A 20,183-nucleotide genomic window follows, 5' to 3' on the forward strand; every position below is an offset into this window, starting at 1 on the left:
GAGAATTTTGATTTTTTTTATTTTTTTAAATACCAATGAAAATGCCATTGGATATGGCCATGTTATTTGCAACATCGACGTTGCTTTATGTACATAAAAAGTTAAAAAAAAAAAAAAGTTGTTTATTTTTTGCACCTATGCTCTTAAACTTTAAGGGGATTTACAATTTATCTTCTATATTTCATATTCACCTTTATATCTCAAATTTGTACCAACAGTATAACCTTTTAATCCTTTCAAAATTGTTGGTATTAATGCACATGATCTGATTTAACACCATAAACTAAAAGAGTTAAAGGGTTGAACCATTGTTGCAAAACTTTTAAAAGTTCAAATTCGGTGGGCATAAATGCAAAACACCTTAAAAAAGAAAAAAACAGAAAAGTTTATATGATTTTTAAAAATTCGAATATATATTTCTATATATTCATAAGACTTGCAAATTATAAGGGTTTAGCATAAATTTTTCAATTATGTAGTTGTTTACACTTGGATATTGGTTCGATTCAATTCGAAATTTTACAATAATACTTAAAAAAAATAAAAAAAATAAAAAGGAGGAATCAATCTAGTTCGTTGTCAACCATACTATTTACTAATTCCTTTAAGCTCAACTAGTTACTAATTTTTTTATATCCAATGTGCATGACCCAAACGGTTTAAATTGAATTAAATTAATAAATTCCATTTTAGAACTCAAAACAAAGTTGTGGTTGTGAGCGATAGCTTTAAAAGCCCAAAACTGCTGTCAATATCCGAGAAAACCCAAATCATCCAATAATAATCTCCCAACTTTACATCCAAAAAAACCATCACTTAAAGATGAGCCAATAAAATTTTTCCATAGATATTATTCACCCAAAAAAACAAAAAATAATCACACTGACGTGGCAACCATTTACTGGTCCACCTGGTTTTCCCAAGTACCACACGTCAAACTAAAGGCTCAGAACCCAAAAACCCCCACCTCTCATAACATTTGAAACCAAGATAAACCCCCAATCAAAAACCACACAAACACATATCCCATTCCCTCCAAACAATTCCAATTCCAAAAACAAAAAAATGGGTTGTGCATCATCCAAACGAGTGGAGGCCTCCGCCGACATCTACCGTCCGGCGCCAGCGAGCTTCGCGGTGTTCGACATAAACTCCATCCAAGAACCATGGCTCATGGTGTCAGACACCAAGCCTCAGGACCATAACGAAAAGCCAACTTTCGTCCCCACACAAATCCTCGAGAAGCTCAACAATTTGGATTCTGCCGAACAAGCTCCACACTCTTGGGACGAGGTAAGCAAAGCTTTAGAGGACCTCAAGCCTAGTCTAGCCCAAGCTAACTCTGTTTTCTCTGCTGCTACTACTACTACTCCGGCAAAACCCAGTTCAGTTCAGCCATCGGAGCTGAAGAAACAAAGCCATGGAAATAGTAAGGTTGTGAATAAGAGCTTGTCTTTCCACACAATCGAAGAGTTCGACGCCAAGTTGAATCCGAAACCACCAGCTTCTGAGCTGAGGAAAACAGAGTCCATGAAAACAGAGCAGGTGAAGAAAACAGAGAAAACAGAGCAGCGAGTTCCTGAAGCTCCGAATGGTATTAACAAGCCGGTGAAGGAGAACATATTCATAGTAAGGGACAGATTAGAGAGAGAAAAGGAAGGAAAGCAAGCAAACTTCGACAAGTTGATAAGCATGCGGGTCAACCCACTGAGTCAGTACCCAGAGAAATGTCCACCGGGAGGCAACGACTCGGTGGTCCTCTACACGACATCATTGGGAGGCGTTCGCAAGACGTACGAGGATTGCAACAGGGTGAGAGCGATGCTGGAAGGGCACCGAGTGGTGTTCGACGAGAGAGACGTGGCGCTACACGGCGGGTTTCTCAGCGAGCTCAAAGAGCTAATCGGAGAAGAGGAGGGTGTGAGCGTGCCGAGGCTGTTCGTGAAAGGGAGGTATTTGGGGGGTGCTGAACAAGTCGTGGAGCTGAATGAGACAGGAAGGTTGGGGAAGATGCTGAGCTATGCGAAGGTAGAGAGAGGGATAGGAAGGCTTGGATGCGAAGGATGTGGTGGGGCAAGGTTCGTGCCGTGTTTGGAATGTGGTGGGAGTTGTAAGGTTGTGGTTGATGGGGATAAGAAACAAAGGTGCTCTGTTTGTAATGAGAATGGTTTGGTTCATTGTCCTGCTTGTCTTTGAGAGATTTTGTTAAAAATATGTTTAATGCATATGCATTAATGGTGGTGGGGGTACACTGAGAGGCTTTCGGTAATGAAAATATGTGTGTTGGTCTTTTTTGTGTTTTTTTGGTTTGATTTTTCTTCAGAAAAAAATAGTGGATGGAAAAGTTTACTTTATTGACTAGCTCAGTCTGTAAACAAAACAAAAACCAAAACAATAATATGACAAATATTAAGGGCCCAACCGGGTTCGAACCGGTGACCTCTTGATCTGCAGTCAAATGCTCTACCACTGAGCTATGGACCCGTTGCTGCAAGGGCTAAAATTTAATCAAGTACATTTCTTTTTCTCTCGAGACCAAAACGACTAAGTGGTAAAGTAAATTACACGACTTTCCGCTCTACGTAATTTTAGGTTTTCTAATATACACTCTCTTTGAAATTTGGTGGTCAAAGATATAATTTTTTTTATAATGACAAAAATATCTCCAATATAAAATATTAAAGTGAAATGAAAAATACAAAAGAGGAGTTTGTGAAATTTTCACTTAAATTAATAATATACAAATAAACATATTATAAAAATAAACAAATTTAAGTATATATATATACTTTTTTGTCAAAAGATGATATTTTATAGTTGATGCTTTTTTGGCAAATAAATTTATTTATAAATATATAACTTCTAAAAAGTTGAAATAATTATCTTTTACTTTTAATATCTTATATTAAGGGTATTTTTTTGTCATTAAAAAAATTAAATCATGTTCACTATCATATTTAAGTTTGATTAAAAAAAAGAAACTATGTGAAAAAAAAAAATAGAAAAAGAAAATTTGACACTACAAATGAAGTACATGAAATTTTTTATTTTTTTAAAGTACAAGGAAATTTTGTATAATTTACCCATAATAATATAGAAGTCTTTGTTGTTATTATTATCTTTTTTTTTTTCTTTCTTTTTTTTTCCCTTACCAATAAACAACAAAGTCTCAGCTAAAAAAAGAAAAAGTCTCTGTTGTTAATTAGTAAGTCTGTGAGAATTTCTGAAGACGTGTGAGTTTGGATGAAAAATATTAAGTGAAGGGTAATCTACGAAACTAACAACTTGACAGAAGACAGTATGGCATTTTTCACAACCATAACGAAAACGATATCGTTTATTGTAATACTATACAAGCATTAAAATGAATTTTCATTTGCTTTTGCCTTAACGTTAAACCGTTCATATGAATCTAATTTTTTTTTTTATTAGTTATCAAACACTGAGTGGTAATTAATAAACTCGAAAGCCAACCACTTTTAGTTGAACAATTCTTACATTATCTTCTTTCTGGTGTCATTTACTCCTTCCCCCTTCATAAACAAAGAAAACCCACTTATAATAACCCATGTTTTTTAAAAAATGATCAAATAATTAAACTTTTCCTTTGGAACGTGCCGTCCACGAAAACCAATCAAATTATTAGTAGAGTTTTTCAACTTTCGAAATTTTCAAGCCTACCCTTTTGGAGTATATGAACAAGACCATAGGGAAGTCAGTCAATGCATCGGACGGTTTCAAAATACATGAAAATTTGCCAAATTGTATTGGCAATTTGGATGCTTAGAAGCATTCATCCAAAATGAAAATCAAATAATTTAGAGGAATAAATTTAATTTAATTTAATATATGCGGAAAATGATAGAATAAACAAGTAGCTAATGGGTCTTTGTATGCATTGGCATTTGAGGTTGAAGTTCATTCTCTTGGTTGATGGCCTAACTACTCTGTCCTCCTAATCACCATACTTGTTTTGGCTTTGAAATTAATGTTTCAACACTCAAAATTTTGGGTGTCCCAACCCTCAACCACCACTACTAATTTTTTTTTTTTTTTTTTTCTTTGTTACTCATTGGATCCTATATATGAAAGGCCCTAGGAGCTCAAGTTTTTAGACTGTTGATAACATTGAAATTTTGGATAGAAAGATACATAATTAACTCTGAAAAGTTCAACCACAACCCAAAGTGCACGAAAACTTTAATAATATTGGTATTTTATTATTTATGATCATATATAGTTTGAATTAATGAAGATTTCACGTGATGGGTATCGAATACAATTCTATTTTTCCCTTTTTGAAATTTTCATGTTTGACTAAGCTACTGGAGGGCTTAACTCAACGTTACGCAAGCAATACGTCATTACAATTCCTTTACTAGCAGTGAAAAAAATCAATATTTTTAATATTTACTCCAATGAAATACCAAAAATTTGCTCTTTTTCCATGATACTCTCTGAAAACTCTCTATGGTTTTTGCCCAACTTTACGTTATACACCACAATAAGCAGTTTAGCTAGCATGGTGCCAAGACGTGGTTATAGATTCAAAAACAAAAGTCCCATAAGTACCAAATAACCAAAATAAAAATAAATAAATAAAACATGCAGGCCTAGTTGTGAAACCAATTTGATAGTATTGATCATATCTATAAGCGATAATTCTTTTCAACCTCAATCTGAAACCCATCATCACATACAACAAACACAGATCATTCCATGAACAAGTCATTAATTCCCTTCCAAGATTTTTTCACTCGGAAAAAGTAACAAAATCTTTTCCTCTGCGGTGCATCATATAGGATAAACACATAATCATAGAACTCCATTACCAGAAATTTCGTTTTTATCATATGTATACTTTATTATTTATACATATTTTGCGAACAAAAACAAAAGGATAACCATAATAACCTCTCTCTACAAGAAAGAAGTGAGGTTATCCGTTAACATAAAAAGCTTGTATACTTCTCCAATATCCCCTTATAAATATAATCCCCGAGCTCTCTTCTTTAATTGCAAACAAACTCTCTTCTTCTCTTCTAATCCTTTTTCTTTTTTTCCCTGCGCAAACTCTTTTTTCTTTTTCCCCACTTTCTTCACTAACTTTGTATTTTGTATATGTACTCCTCGTTTATTAATACCCGATTTTGCCGTGTTCAAGGCTCTTGTTGTTCAAATATGTCCAAGAGAGAGAGTGCCTGTACAAAACAAAGAAACCAAAAGATTGAATTAGAACTCCTAAAATACGACATCGTTTAGTGTTCAATTCTGGTTAAGTAAGAGTTAAATTATATTTACCTCTGGTATGTTCAACTCAAGGCGGAATTTGGGTCCATCATAATGGTGGAGAATTGGCCTGAAAGAGTCCTCCTCAAGTGGTTCACAGATTTTTCTAGTAACAACTCGAACCTGTGCCAAAAGTTGACCATAGTTCTAAGTGTAAATTCCATGGAACAAAAAAGGCAAAACAAAGATAAAGCTTCTTAAAGCTAAATGGACAGAAAGAATCAAAGTATATAGAAATCCAATAGGTTGCAATGATGATTTAAAATTATATTTAACCAAAAATAAAGTGTCATAATTAAGTTTTAGACAAATTCAGTGGAATACAATGAAGTATACCTGAGCTGGAAAGCGTGATTCACCATGGCATTTCTTATCCTCCCAAGCTGTGGGATCGATGTTTGTCCCACCAAAGCTCGCAGCCTGAATTTAAAATTAATTTTACTTACTATTAGCAACATAATCAAAAACCAAATAACTGAAAATCGTAAATTAAAATTCCTCTTGGAGAAGAAGAAGAAGATGAACTACAAACCTCAAAAACTCCATGGAGTTGGTGGGTGGAGTAGTTGTACAGGAAAAGGGGCAAGCCAGGAGTGATGGCTCGAACTGAATCTCGGTAACGTGGAGGCAAACCTACAAATATTTATCGAGCAGTAGAAAAATCATCAGTAAACTTCAAAATTATGAGAATAAAATCCCATCTTTTAAGACTTTATCCAAAAATTACAACCACCATATTCAACTTCAACAGCAAACTGATATAATTAACAATCATATTCATCCAAATATTCTTTTTTGAGTTTTTCTTAAAAAATTATTCAAACTAAAAAATGAACAAACAAATAAATTTAACCCAAAAAAAAAGGGAGAAAAATTTAGAAGATTGAACATACCAAAAAGCTGCCTCTTCAGGTTCTCCTGCATAGTATCGTTGTTGCAGACAAAGATATATCCACCAACGGTTTCATTTCTGGGCAGAGACTCAGATGGTGGAAGCGTCTTGAACCTTTTGTCACTTTTGCTCTCCTTGTTTTCATTGTTATTATTCTCACCATTATTCTTCTTACTGTTAGCATTCTTCTTGCCATTTTTAACTCCAGGATCATCCTCACCTCTACCACTATTCCTGTGACCCTTCAAATTAATATTGTTGACATGGTTTCCAGGCTTCGAATAAATCCCTTTGTTGAACCCACCGTTAATTCCAATATTCTTCTGAGAGCCAACACCAAGCACCTGGTCTGCGTTGAAGTCTATACCTTTGGCTTTGAAACTGTTCCAGCCATCGTTGAATCCATTAAATTCTGAGATTTTAGGCTTAAAACTGTTCCAGCCATCGTTGAACAAATTATTAGAATCAGAAGAAACACCACCCTTTAGCTTGAAACTGTTCCAGCCATCATTAAAACCATTAGAATCAGACCCTTTTGGCTTCAGATTACTGTAGTTGTTGTTTTCCCAAACATCGTTGAACCCATTTGAATCAGGAAGTTTTGAGTTCAGATTGTTGAGAGAATTTACTTCACCACCGACTCTAACATCGAAATTCATCCTCTCGCCATGTCTCTTCGAACCATAAGAGCTTCCCCATATGGAATCGTTGATGGACAGGTTGGCTAAATTCGAGGTCTGGTGTCTAAGCTGGTCGCTGAATTGCCAGAAAGACTGGTTATTGTTGTTCTCCATTTTAAAACAAAACCCTCTTTAAATCCAGGTGAAAAATGAAAGAAAACTCTATATGGGTATTTCAAAGATTCAAACTTTTTTTCACTGTAGATGAAGATTGAAGATGAAAAACACAGAAGATAAAAAAGCAAAAAGAGAGAGAATGGGAGAGAAACAGGGGAAATGAGAATAGAATATGAGAAAGGGAGCAGATGGGGCAGAGAGTATTAAATAAGGTTTGAGCTATAAAGAAAGAAAAATGGAAATTTCGAGGAAAGCAACAATATTTTGAAGATTGCGTGTGGATTTGTCAAAGTAGAGAAAAGTTAAATGGACATAAATAAATAAATATAAAAATTGAAGCTTTTGATTTTGTTTTTAATATTTGAAAATGGGGATAATTAGAACTAATTAGATTTTTTTTCCTTTTGTATTTTTGAGTAAGTTTTTGTGCTAAGCTAGAGAGAGAGAGAGAGAGACAGCATGATGATGATGATGCAAAATACGCGTTTTTACGTGGGAACGAGGGGGTTACGTGGAGGATTAGGGGGAGGACAGAGAAAGAAAGAAAGAGAGGAGAGAGAGAGAGTGGGGAGGTTGGAGAGCATGAACTTCTAGAAGATGGATTAGATGTTCGGTGAGTCTGAGAGTTCACACTTTACTTAGGAGCTAAGCTTTTTTTTTTTCTTTTTTTCTTTTTTTCTTTTTTTTCTTTTTTTCCCTTTTTTTTATTTTATTATTTTTTGGGTCGACACGTCTAAATTGCTGTGCAACCTGTGACTTGGCCGCGGGTCCGTGACCGACGGCTTGTTCACACGTGTGAGTTGTGTGTGTGGGGTTTTGTAAGTGGACTTTTTCTATTGCTTTGTTCTTTCGGTGGGCCTCTTTGTAAAGTCAATTCAATACTCGGTAAATTTGGGGACAGTTGGGATTGGGATCAAGCACTGAGGTGTTGTCGGCCGAGGTTTTGTGGCCCATTTTTTAGATTGTCAATTAGTTAATGAGAGAATTTTCTTGTGCAAAAAATCTTGCATAAACCAAACAAGTGCTTGGCTAGACATTTTTACCAAATACTTTTAGAATTTGCAAGAAGTACCAAACAATCACTTATCTGGTCCATACAATGAATCCTTGACTTTGGAGGGTTTAGCCCTTACTAGATAGGGACCAAAGATGAAGATGAATAAGATAAGAGGGATGGATGAAAAATTAGAAGGGAAAAAAATTATCCATTTTATTTTATTACATAAAGATGGAAAAGTAAAAGTAAAAATTGATTGTTCAATCAAATATTTTTTTTTCTATTGTTCTGGAGGAATTAGAATGGATTTACAATTGTCCAAAATTTTCTTCCATCCTCTCCTTTCACACTAAGCATAAAAAGAGATGAACTCTACTTATTTTCCCTTTTCTTTCCTTCTCTTTATTTCTTCTACTTTCAACCCTACCAAAACAAAAAAAAATCTCTCGAAGATGTGGTTGAAGAGGATAACCGGTTTTTTTTTTTTTTTTTTTTTTTTTTTTTTTTTTGCTTGGAAGGAGGAAAACCGTTTACAACACTAGGATAATGATTAGGTATTTTATGTATTATGTACCATAGTCTCCAAATTCTAGATGAAAGAGAGCTTGTAGACATGTTTAGTGAACAAGAGGCTAGGTTAAATATCAAGTACAAAAGGCTAGGTTAGATATGAGGTACAGTAGTTTCTAGATGAGAGAGCTCGTAGCCATGTTTAGTGAACAAAAGGCGGTTAAATATGAAGTACAAAAGGCTAGGTTAGATATGAAGTACAATAGTTTATTGCTTTTAATGGAACTTTCCTCCGTGAAAAGCCAAGACAGAAATGAATAGAACATACGGAAATTTTTTTTTATAAAATTTTCAGAAAAATGAGGTCGCCCGGACTCGAACCGGAGACCTTCAGTGTGTTAGACTGACGTGATAACCAACTACACCACGACACCGTATGGTCCACGGGGCCGAATTAAAGTTATACACAAATTAGTTGTTTCAAAGATAGACCCATTAAATTGAATAGAATATAAGGCCAGCCCAGATAGGCCCAGATCAGAGAATGCGTACGACTCCAACTAGTAGTGACTACTGCCCCCTGCCTACCGCCCACCGTATTTTAGCTCGTTCAAGGATTTTGCATTTTTTTTTAATAAATAAATAAAGCAAAAAATTTTGGTAGGAATAAGCAACTTTTGTTTTCAAAATTTTTGTTTTCTCAAACCAAAAATAAAATAAAATAAAAAGGAGTTAATATCAAATAAAATAGTTGGCAACACACAGACCAGTCTCATAAACCTAAATGACATCAAATTTACAGATGAGATTTTGTGGGTGTAACATGTGTTAATTAACATTAATTTCCAATTTTTTTTTTTGCATTTGAAACTTTAGTAAATACTTTCAAGCTATTATTATTTTGTTTTTATCATATCAATCCCATGCCTTAGTAGATTATAGAACCTTCTGTCTCATTTTTTTTAGATTAACTTTATCTTTATCATTTGTTAGACTAATTAAGTTTAATCGGCTTAACTTAGAATTAAGTTCAATAAAATTCTTACTGCAATTTAAGTTCAATAAAATTCTTACTTCAATTAGCTTTATGTCATATATTTTCCTAGAGAAAAAAATAAGAAACGGGTTGTTAAATTTTGGTATATATATATATATATATATTGGTGAAATGATACATATACATACACATACATACACATACATACACATACGTGTATGTGTGTATGCATACGTTTTGAGACCCAACAAAAAGGAAGGTGAAGTGCAAAATCTCCATGATATGCAGAATTAGACCAATTATGTAGCAATAAACTACCGCCAATGCAGGTAAGCATTGAAAAGCGACAGGCATACAAAAAGTACAAACAACTTTTTCTTTATTTTATTATTATTATTATCCTTTTTTTTCCCATTATATCATGGAATTCAAGTGGGTTGTTTAGTAGTTAAGCGGTTTAAAGAAAATGAAAAAAAAGAAGAAGAAGAAGCAAATTTCAAGCTGTTTATTTTATAATTTGTTTTGCTATTATCGCCTATTACCTTGTTCTAATTAGCAACCTTTTTGTTATAATAGCATATAATTTTATGTGGCGGAATTTCCAACTCACTTTCAAAGCCTAAAAAAACAAAGTTCTTTCTTTGTTAGCTCCTTCTCTTCCACTGACAAGACAAAGTTCTAGCTGACTTGATTAATTTTGTATATAAAAATACCTCCTCTTTGCCATTTTAGGAGGATATCGAGAAAAGGAAAGCAAAAAGGAAGATATGGCGGGAATAGCTACTAGTCCTTGTTCTTCTGGTGTTCTTTTTGGAACTACAGGAGGAAGCAATGGAGCCTTTTTGGCTCGCTACAATGGACTTAGACTGGTTGAGAGCACGCAAGTGGTTTCTGCTGGGACAAACTCACGTTGGTTCATTTCTGCTCCTGGTAATGTGATCATTTTATACCTGTTTTTGGATTTTGGCTTTCAGTTTTTTGAAGAAAATTGTGTTTATTATTTGAAATATAAAATTAGTAGCAGTAGTACAAAGCATATTTAGAAAGAAACCAATTTTCAACGGAACTTGGGAAAGATCAAAGTTCCAAGTAGCTAGGCCCAATGAGCTTTCTCTGCTGCATTCTACTTAATTGGGTTTTAATATATTTGGTAAATGAAAATATTGAATTCTTTGGGGCTCCAATTTGATGAGATTTGCAACAACCAACCAGGAAAAAGAAAGGATGATGAAATATTTTATTTTAGCGTATGTTTCTGTAAGCAGTTTGAAAAAAAATTACCCAAAATGCTGTTCTCACTCCTTGTGGAAATGATCAATGTTTCCTTTTTTCTAAATGTCTACTATGAGTGGAAATTGAAAAATCTCTGCATAAGGCGTTAGCTCCATTTTAGTCTATGGCTTACCTGTTTCATAGATTAGAGGTCTTATTGGCCTTAAAAGAACTCCTTGTATTGTATATCAGTAAAGAATTTGCATCAGTATGATTGTCTCTGCAGCATGCCTATGTCCAAATCAAGTTTTTGGACCTTTTTTCTTTTGGGGTTTTTCAAATTCAAGTATTTTATCTGCTGAAAGATCTTGCATTGGCATTTTTGTTTTAGGGGTATTTTTATCATCTGTTTAGGATGAGAAATTTGATTTTAGTTCGGTCAATTGCAGTACCAAAATGCAGAAAAATCAAGGCAATGGTTTCCCAAACAGTTTCAGCTCCCAAAAGGGAAAAAGATCCCAAGAAAAGAGTTGTCATAACAGGAATGGGACTCGTCTCCGTTTTTGGCAGTGACATTGATACATTCTATAACAAACTTCTGGAAGGGGAAAGTGGTATCAGTCTGATAGATAGATTTGATGCTTCGAACTTCTCTGTTCGTTTTGCGGGACAGATTCGTGATTTCTCTTCCAAAGGTTACATTGATGGGAAGAATGATCGCCGCCTTGATGATTGCTGGAGATATTGTTTGGTGGCTGGCAAGAAGGCCCTTGAAGATGCCAACCTTGGAAACCAAGCCCTTGATACTGTCAGTCACATATATTTTGCAGTTTATATTGTCCCTCTTGTTATATTGCTCATTATACTTGATATTGACATCCTTAATTTCTATGTTCCACACAGATGGACAAGTCGAAAATTGGAGTGTTGGTTGGAACAGGAATGGGAGGATTAACAGCTTTCAGCACCGGAGTGGAAGCTCTTGTCCAAAAGGGATATAAGAAAATAACTCCATTCTTCATTCCCTATTCAATCACCAACATGGGATCAGCATTGTTAGCCATTGATACTGGCTTAATGGGACCCAATTACTCCATTTCCACTGCTTGTGCCACTGCAAACTATTGCTTCTATGCAGCTGCAAACCACATTAGGAGAGGAGAAGCAGATATCATGGTGGCCGGTGGGACTGAGGCTGCAGTCATGCCTACTGGTGTTGGCGGCTTTATAGCTTGTCGAGCTCTGTCACAAAGAAATGAAGAACCACAGAAAGCTTCAAGACCATGGGACAAAGACCGTGATGGTTTCGTTATGGGAGAAGGCGCTGGCGTGCTGGTAAATAGGCTAATCATAATCTACATTGTAGTTTTATCTATTTTTGGGCTTTATCGTAACTTGTTTTTGCTCAATGGGAGAAGATAATGGAGAGCTTGGAGAGTGCAAGGAAAAGAGGAGCGTACATAATTGCTGAGTACTTAGGAGGTGCTGTAACATGTGATGCTCATCATATGACTGATCCAAGATCAGATGGCCTCGGAGTTTCTTCTTGCATAATCAAAAGTCTAGAAAATGCTGGTGTTTCTCCTGAAGAGGTTTAGTTATTCAAAACTAAACAAGGCTATATAAAATTTTACATTTTATTGGTCACTTTTTTTTTTTTTTTTTTTTTTTCCTTAAAATCATATTCATGGTTTGCAGGTGAACTATGTGAATGCTCATGCAACATCAACTCTAGCAGGGGATTTGGCTGAAGTTAATGCAATAAAAAAGGTTTTCAAGGACACATCTGAGATTAAGATGAATGGGACAAAGGCAAGAGACACTAAACCCAAATTCAATATAGACAAAAATAAATAAATAAATAGATAACCCAGTTTATATTTATGTTTGAGAATTACTATACAGCCTAATAATCATAATCGTTTCAGTCAATGATTGGACATGGACTTGGAGCTGCTGGTGGATTGGAAGCAATAGCAACTATTAAAGCAATCACCACTGGCTGGGTGCATCCAACTATTAACCAAGATGTAATTGCAACTAAACCCTCAGTTTCCAAAATTCAAGTCCTCGATACCAACAAAATTCTTAAATTTTTCTATTGGTTTTCTAATGCAGTTCCATTCTCTGCATATTTTTTCTTCACAGAATTTGGAGCCTGATGTTACAATAGACACCGTACCAAATGTGAAGAAGAAACATGAGGTCAATGTTGGTATGTCATTTTACACTCATTACACACTCAAACCCAAGATTTAGAATTATAAGTTTTTTTGTTTTTAAATATTTTGTGGTTTTTCCCATTTACAGGTATCTCAAATTCATTTGGCTTTGGTGGGCACAATTCAGTGGTTGTCTTTGCCCCTTTCACACCCTAATAAAAACCCACATGCTCAACCACTATTTTTCCTTTTCAAGTTTCTGCTTTTTGAAATCATTCATTTCAAAGACTATGCTTTTTGAAAGCATGTAAGAAATCAAGCTAGAGTGTCATAGTGCAGAAGTATGTTAGAAGGAATATTCAGGAAGAATGTAACCCATTTTCTCTTTTCATTTTCAGTGAATAATTAAAACCATTCAGTCCTTTTTCTCTATGTTATTCTTTTTGGAAGTGGGCTTGTGTTATTATTAAAAAGAAGAACCACTATATTTCTGGGCTAGTGGTATATGTACTACCAGAATAAGGACCATATAGAGTATAGGTTTATCCTCCTTTATATGGGCTTAACAATCTTTATTCCATTCTTCCAAAAAGGGGTTTCAACGAAATAAACAGTGAAAATATACATAAAAATAATAATATTTTCATCCCAACACAAATTTATTTTGAACCCAGTTTTTTCTTTTTGTTTTTTTTCTTTTGGAAGATTAAACCCAGTTTGTTATTGGAGCTTATTAGTTTATTCATCATCTTTTCCTAGGTTTTCATGTATTTCTCTCTATGTGTCCAGATGCATCAGTCTCTGAAGTGAATAAAATGAGAAAATAAATAAATAAATAAAAGGTTCATTCCATCGAGCTAAAAGAGAACTTCTTGCCTTTTATTTTTATCTATTTATTTATTTGGTAATAAGAGAACTCGTCTTATATTATATCTGTTAAGCCAAGGAATATGTGTCTTCAAGAAGGCTCTATCCGAAACTAGAGTCAGAACAAGAATGACTAATACCGCTAGGCTGGAAAATTGTTTTTAAACCTCTTTAAACTTGAACATTGGACCTCTAGAATTTAAGAACAAAGGGATTTTTTTTTTTTTTAACCAATTGTTGAAACAGCTTTGTCTGAAGACCATCTTGTAGAGAAACAATTGTCTGAATACCGTCTTGTAGAGAAACAATGTCATTGGATCAGCACCTTTTCATGCCTCCAAGTGTTCCTATAATGAAACAGTAACAAAATAATTGAACAATGTTTAAGAAAGATAATTACATAAATTATTTCATTAAGGCTTGCTGATCAATCTCTCATTAGCTACTTCTTTTGCTTGACAAAGCTATATAATAAATTTGAAAGGAGAGGAGGACACAAAACTATGAAACCCTAATTAAAGAATCTTAACCATGGACTTGGAAAAAATATGAGAGCATATATTATATAGATTTGACTCTGATTAATATTGTAATTAGAATGTATTATACCATCATTTTAGGCAAGGTTAGTGTATTTTCTCGGTTTGCAATCCATACGGCTATGATGTAGCCATCATTTGCTGGTGATAACTTTTACTTTTCTCTGTTGTTGGAATGTCACTCTCTAAAACTAATTTTTTAAATTAAAAATAAAAAATAAAAGAGAGAGTTAAAATCAGAGATATTGCTAGGTAAAAAGGTAAAATAAATAAAAAAATAAACCTAAGAATATACGTCCAATGGTCTTCTTTTTGGGTATGCCAACCTTTGCAACTTGCTAGATATAGAAGATTTTGTCCAAGAGTCACTGAAATTTAAAGATTCTGGTTCCTTCTGAAGTTCAATTTGCAAATGGTGTTAGCAGTAACACTATTTACAGGAAAAAAAAGTGGTAAAATGCTTTTTGTTTTGCCAGGTTTTTTACGGGATGTCTTTATATTTTTTGAAAACTATATAAACAAATTACCCCTTCAGATATAAGTTTTCTTGCAATATTATCCTTTTTATACACATTTATCTTTTTAAAAAAAATATTTTTCACATATTAATGGACACCTTTTAGATGTAAATATTTACATTTAAACTGTGATTTTGATATCAACCATTTTCATACAATAAATCTACACGCAAACCTTTCCTTTGCCAAAGGTATCAAATTCGAATTCCTCCATCCCTATTATTAAAAAAAATTACACGTAAAAATTTCAAAAAAATAAAGGTTGACATTGCAACAAAAATCAAAGTGTGGAGTTGTTTTCTATAATTTCTAAAAATAAAAGGTATTTAAGCAAAAACAAGCAAAACAGAGAATGTGTTATCATAATTTTCCATTAAACTTGATTTCCTAGCTTCTCTACAGTTAATGAAGCAGGTAAGTCCACAAGTTGAGGGCTAATGACTATTAAAAGGCTGGTTAACATGAACAAAGCACATGGGTAGCTTGATGTTGACAATGTGGACTCGGTTATCAGAATAAACATGTTCCATAATAATATAATTATCTTTATTATAGTGAGAATAACTTGGGTTTATTAAAAGTTAAAGGGCTATTTTTAAGTTTTTTTTTTTTTTTTTTTTTTTGGTTGGTTCTAAAAGCTAACAATTTCAATGCCCTTGAGGTTGAAGCATCATGAGCTTTAGTAGACCGAGTACGATATTGCTTTGTTTAATTACAAGGAATATGCCTTCTAAGATCCTCATTTTCACTTTAAGATTTCTATGCAGACATTATATTTTATGTTTTCCCATCTAACTTTCATCCATCTCTCTCTCTCTCTCTCTCTCTCTCTCTCTATATATATATATATATATATGTATATACACGTATATATGTATATAATATCGGTATAGTTTTAAAAAAATTACTATTGCTGATATGGAGATTGCTTGTGGAACTCATTTTATCTAAAAACATTGAACTTCTAGACCTTCTTACCTTCTGATTTCCATGTAATTTCGAAACACCCTTTTATCAAATCCAACAGTTATTGAATGTTTTCCATTAAATCATCTATTGGAGTCTTTCTTAATTTTCATCAGACCAAAAATTAAAACTTAACAGAAAAAGCCGGAAGGTCAAGAATTCAAGAATCTGCTTTTTCTGTTTTTGACTATATTAAGTCCAAAATGTTGCAGGAATTAATTCTCTATTGAATGACATATTAAAAGTTTGGAACTTCTTGACATTTTTCACTTCTGATTTTCATGTAATTTGAAAACATCCTTTTATAAAAACTAAAAGCTTATTGGGAAAATTTTCAATTAAAGTTAATCCTTAGAGTCTTTCTTCTTTTGATTATGAGACCAAAATTAAAATTACGCGTAAAAAACCAGAAGTTGATTATTGACTGCTAATATGTCCTAAATGTAGACATGTGAATTTCTTTTACCATAAACGAAGACTGAAGATTCAAAAGGCTTTTGAATTGAAGACCAGCATACAATTTCTCTATAAGAGATTGAATATTTTTAGCGCACCATAATAGGATGTTTGATCAAATTAGTGGAGGACCAAAATGTTAATGACCCCAATAAGACTTATTAGGCTCATAATCATTCCTGGAAAGATTGAATTAGTGTTTATAGTCATATAATTTAATAATATTTATTTGTTAGCTATAAAGAAATTTTGACCTATTCCGTTAATCCCACGACCTTAAATTGTTAGACCTTTTATTTTTCCTTCTTTTTGAAAATGAAGGAAACTAATTAGAAATTGATTAAAGAAAATGAAAAGGTTTATTATAAATCTTAAATTTTCTTGGTAAAAAGGAAATTAAAAAAAAAAAATTACTTCCCCAAGGATTCAAAATTTTGAAGAAAGGAATATTACAGAATATCTCTCCATTTCCCCAGAAGTAGACATAATGCGAAGAATTATGGTTAGTCTCCTAATGACATCAATTTGAATTTGACCAAAAAAATGATAATCCAAAATTTTATACCCCAAACAGTACGGTTCAACCACTAATTATGTGTCATCTTCAAATTGTTGGTAGGTAAGCTAACATGAAAACTTTGAAACTTCAAAAAATATAAAAAGAAAATTTAGGAAAACAAATTTTTTTTATTTTTTAACAAATTGTCAAATTTTAGATACCATGTAGCATTGAACAATACTCAAGTGCTTGCGTTTAATAACGCAATTTTTCACACAAGCATGATTAAGTTGGAGATAATTTTTATCAATAATAATAAGAATTCATTAATTAAAAAAATGGTTGTCCACACTCTTTGCTAACATCATGCTATGGCAATATGTCCATGATGAGGCAATTCCAAATTCCGCAATGCATAAACTCGATCTGTGGATTTTTCCTGATTTAAGATACAAAAGGTTAGATTTTAGTGTAAGTGGTGAAAAATGTCTGATTTCCATGATTTTGACTCTCTCTCTCTCTTTTTTTTTTTTTTTTTTTAATTCTTGTGTTTCTTTATTCCATGCAATAAATATTTCAATTAAATTATTAGGTAGGACATTTTTTCTACTTTGTTATTATTAAATCATTGAGAATTTCTTTATTTTTGACTTGCTGCTTAAATTATGGCAAGGCAAAGAGTCACACAATACGTATATTATGTACATGTATACGTATATGTATATGTAGTATGTATATATGTATGTTATTCTTAGAACATGTAACAAGATGCCATGGAGTTTAATATATCATAGCATTGAATATTAGTACCCAAGCTTGGGGCTTACTTTGAACTCATTTCTCAAAAAAAAAAAAAAAAAAAAAAAAAAAAAAAAAAAGGAACTTTGAACTCGTTTCTTTTTGATCAATTTAAATGGAGTGCTTCTTCCTGCTTTGGAAATTATATTTCTCCCAATGTGAAATTGCCAAGAAGCTCACTAGCTAAGAAAAAAAAATGTAATATTACATCTCTCATTGTGAAACTCCCATCCCATGAACATAATTATGCACTAAATTCATTACCAATAGCAATAAGGTTTCATTTGACCAATAAAACCACAGTAACATGGAATTTTGACTTGGTTAGTGATGAGCAATAAAAGTCGACCAATCTTATGATACTAATATGGCATTGCTAATTTGTATTATAAATAATGAATGGTGGTTAAATTAGGAGGAATCTTGCTTAGCTTAATTTAAATTATATATTTCTTTTTCTTTTTTCTTTGTTTTGCTTGCCTTTCCCATTCATGGGTTTTTGCTTTTCAAACAAATACCTTGTCATCAAATATAAGATGCCGGGGGAGGTATATTTCCTACCTAGCTTGTATTCCATTTTTATCTCACTTTGGGACCAAAAAATAATAATAATAATAAATAAAAGAATAGTAAAAAAATGAAAGGAAAAATTCCTTTTTAACTACTTGTGATTACAAATTGCTTGATAACTTGTAAACTACATTAATCATTGCTTAATGTAAAGATAAAAGAGAATGAGGGGTTTAGTCCGAAGATAAATATGGTAATGAGTGTAATAATAGTAAATTCCACATTGGATTTATTTTTATTTTTTTTTTTTCTCCCATATGTTGGAAAGGGGCAAAAGGAGAGAAGAAAAAGTGGGGAAGATCAAAGACTGAAAATGGGGGTCCAGTAAATCTTAAGTTTCATGGACTACATGTCCACATCCATAATAATAATAATAATAATAACCCGTAAATCATAATGATCCAACGGTTGAGAAAGCCTAGAAAAAAAGGTCAAAAGAAAGTCAAATCTAATACTACCTATAGGGGACCAAATCCCATTCTGCTTTCTCTTCCAATTTGTTTAAACAAAGATGTGCTTACATGGAAGCAAATGAAGTGAAACCTCCACCAAGAAGCTCAAAAAGTTTTTTTTGCCCAATTGCCCATGATTGTCTTCACATGGATTCCAACCCAAAAATGCTTTCTTTTCTTTATTGTATGCAAAGTATCCCACCTTAAATAAACTAAACCTTAATTCTATTTCTTTTGAGATTTTTTTTTTAATTATATATTTTTGTAGGGTACCCCACAATAACAATATTTGCTAAATCCTAGGTGGTGGAAAGGAAGGGAATAGGGGAAGAAAATGGCTATCAACTTCAACTTCTTGTGGGGTCCTCTATAAGCCTTCTCTCTCTCTATATATATATATATATGTATATTTTATTTGGTTGTTTAATTTGGATTCAAATAGAGTCTTTGATTTGTGCAGGCCAAGGGCGGCCAAGGAACACCAACCAAATTGGTCTCCACATGGGGTGTGCATACAATATCAATAGCCTTACCAATCATACCAATCCTCTCTCTCTCTCTCTCTCTCTCTATAAAATTTTATTAATGAACAAATATTTTAAAGAATTCTTGTCTTTAGTCTATGGTGACAATTGTGAAAGCATTCCAGGTTTGAGGGGTGTGGTGGGGCAAATACACAGCATGTCCCTTTTAAGGAACTGTAGAGTGGATCAACAGCAACCTGTCTTACCTCATGATTTTAGAACACCAGCAGCCAATCTTCCCTGAATTAAATCATTTCAATTTTTACTAACAATTTTAATCGTAATCATTATTTTTCCAATTTTTCATTTTTATTATTTGAGATAGAGAGATTCTTTTTCTTTCAAGATTACAACTCATTACAAAAAAAAAAAAGGAATATTATTCAGATTAAAATTTAAATAATGAACCTTTGAGCTGTAGTTGATTTTTACTATTGGATCAGATCTATGAAGAGATCTGAACTCATAATAAGAAAACAGTGATGGTTGTAGTATATTTTTATTTTATATAAAGAAATTTAATTAAATATGGTAAGGAAAAACCTTTTTTTTTTTTTTTTTTATGACACATGTATGTAGTTATAGATGATATCTATTTTCTATTTAATTATTATAGGCAAGACAAACTTATTTACCATATAAAATTTTACTATTAAATGGCTTGTGACGTCACCAATCAATAAACTTGTTACTGGAGATACTGTCTAGATAAAAGTTTAATTAAGGATATATATTAGCTTTTTTCAAATAAAAGAAAAAAAAAAAAAGCACATATGAGCTAGAAAGCCATAGTACTGCTTATGATTATTATAAATATTTTTCTCATCTCGAAAGGAATAACCAATCGTATGAATTATTCATACTAATAATAATTTTTTTATTATCATAATCATATGTATTATACACCTCCAAAACATTTTAGAAAATGATCATATTGTTTTTTTAATCTCTAAATGCATTTAAATTATAATATTCATATTGATTGGGAAAAAAAAAACATTAAACGTGATTATCAAATTAAATATAATGGAAGTCGAATAGGATCAAATATAAATTGAGTAGCATATCATTTCAGTTGGTAATGATATGATGATTTATGTCCTTAATGATATGATGATTTAAGTCCTTAGTATGATAA

General features: G+C 32.8%; 3 protein-coding genes and 2 non-coding genes across 6 annotated transcripts; 2 read left to right on the forward strand and 3 right to left on the reverse strand.

Moving 5' to 3' along the window:
• The first annotated feature begins 873 nt into the window (after positions 1 to 873).
• On the forward strand, positions 874 to 2,354 carry LOC107429784 (uncharacterized protein At3g28850). The gene has a single exon (XM_016040531.4). It carries the CDS (start codon positions 1,066 to 1,068, stop codon positions 2,194 to 2,196), a length of 1,131 nt encoding a protein of 376 aa, XP_015896017.3. The 5' UTR covers positions 874 to 1,065; the 3' UTR covers positions 2,197 to 2,354.
• Positions 2,355 to 2,412: 58 nt separating this feature from the next.
• TRNAC-GCA (transfer RNA cysteine (anticodon GCA)) lies at positions 2,413 to 2,484 on the reverse strand. Its single transcript has one exon. It is a non-coding gene; the product is annotated as a tRNA-Cys (tRNA).
• A 2,344-nt stretch (positions 2,485 to 4,828) lies between these two features.
• On the reverse strand, positions 4,829 to 7,166 carry LOC107429822 (DCD domain-containing protein NRP-B). Its single transcript, XM_016040573.4, has 5 exons — positions 6,183 to 7,166; positions 5,822 to 5,922; positions 5,626 to 5,709; positions 5,302 to 5,412; positions 4,829 to 5,201 (listed from the first exon to the last, which is right to left on the reverse strand). Exons 1-5 carry the CDS (start codon positions 6,973 to 6,975, stop codon positions 5,160 to 5,162), a joined length of 1,131 nt encoding a protein of 376 aa, XP_015896059.2. The 5' UTR covers positions 6,976 to 7,166; the 3' UTR covers positions 4,829 to 5,159.
• Positions 7,167 to 8,845: 1,679 nt separating this feature from the next.
• On the reverse strand, positions 8,846 to 8,919 carry TRNAV-AAC (transfer RNA valine (anticodon AAC)). Its single transcript has one exon. It is a non-coding gene; the product is annotated as a tRNA-Val (tRNA).
• Positions 8,920 to 9,922: 1,003 nt separating this feature from the next.
• LOC107429805 (3-oxoacyl-[acyl-carrier-protein] synthase I, chloroplastic) lies at positions 9,923 to 13,288 on the forward strand. 2 transcript variants are annotated; one of them, XM_060818075.1, is made up of 8 exons: positions 9,923 to 10,412; positions 11,144 to 11,502; positions 11,598 to 12,029; positions 12,113 to 12,286; positions 12,393 to 12,506; positions 12,623 to 12,724; positions 12,813 to 12,909; positions 13,005 to 13,288. In XM_060818075.1, exons 1-8 carry the CDS (start codon positions 10,250 to 10,252, stop codon positions 13,070 to 13,072), a joined length of 1,509 nt encoding a protein of 502 aa, XP_060674058.1. In that variant the 5' UTR covers positions 9,923 to 10,249; the 3' UTR covers positions 13,073 to 13,288. The 2 variants fall into 2 exon arrangements, with proteins under 2 accessions (XP_060674058.1, XP_015896040.3); XM_016040554.4 differs by having other exon boundaries at positions 9,924 to 10,412; positions 12,843 to 12,909.
• Positions 13,289 to 20,183: the final 6,895 nt, after the last annotated feature.

This window comes from Ziziphus jujuba, chromosome 6, assembly GCF_031755915.1.
Source record: "Ziziphus jujuba cultivar Dongzao chromosome 6, ASM3175591v1".
NCBI classification, from domain to species: domain Eukaryota; kingdom Viridiplantae; phylum Streptophyta; class Magnoliopsida; order Rosales; family Rhamnaceae; genus Ziziphus; species Ziziphus jujuba.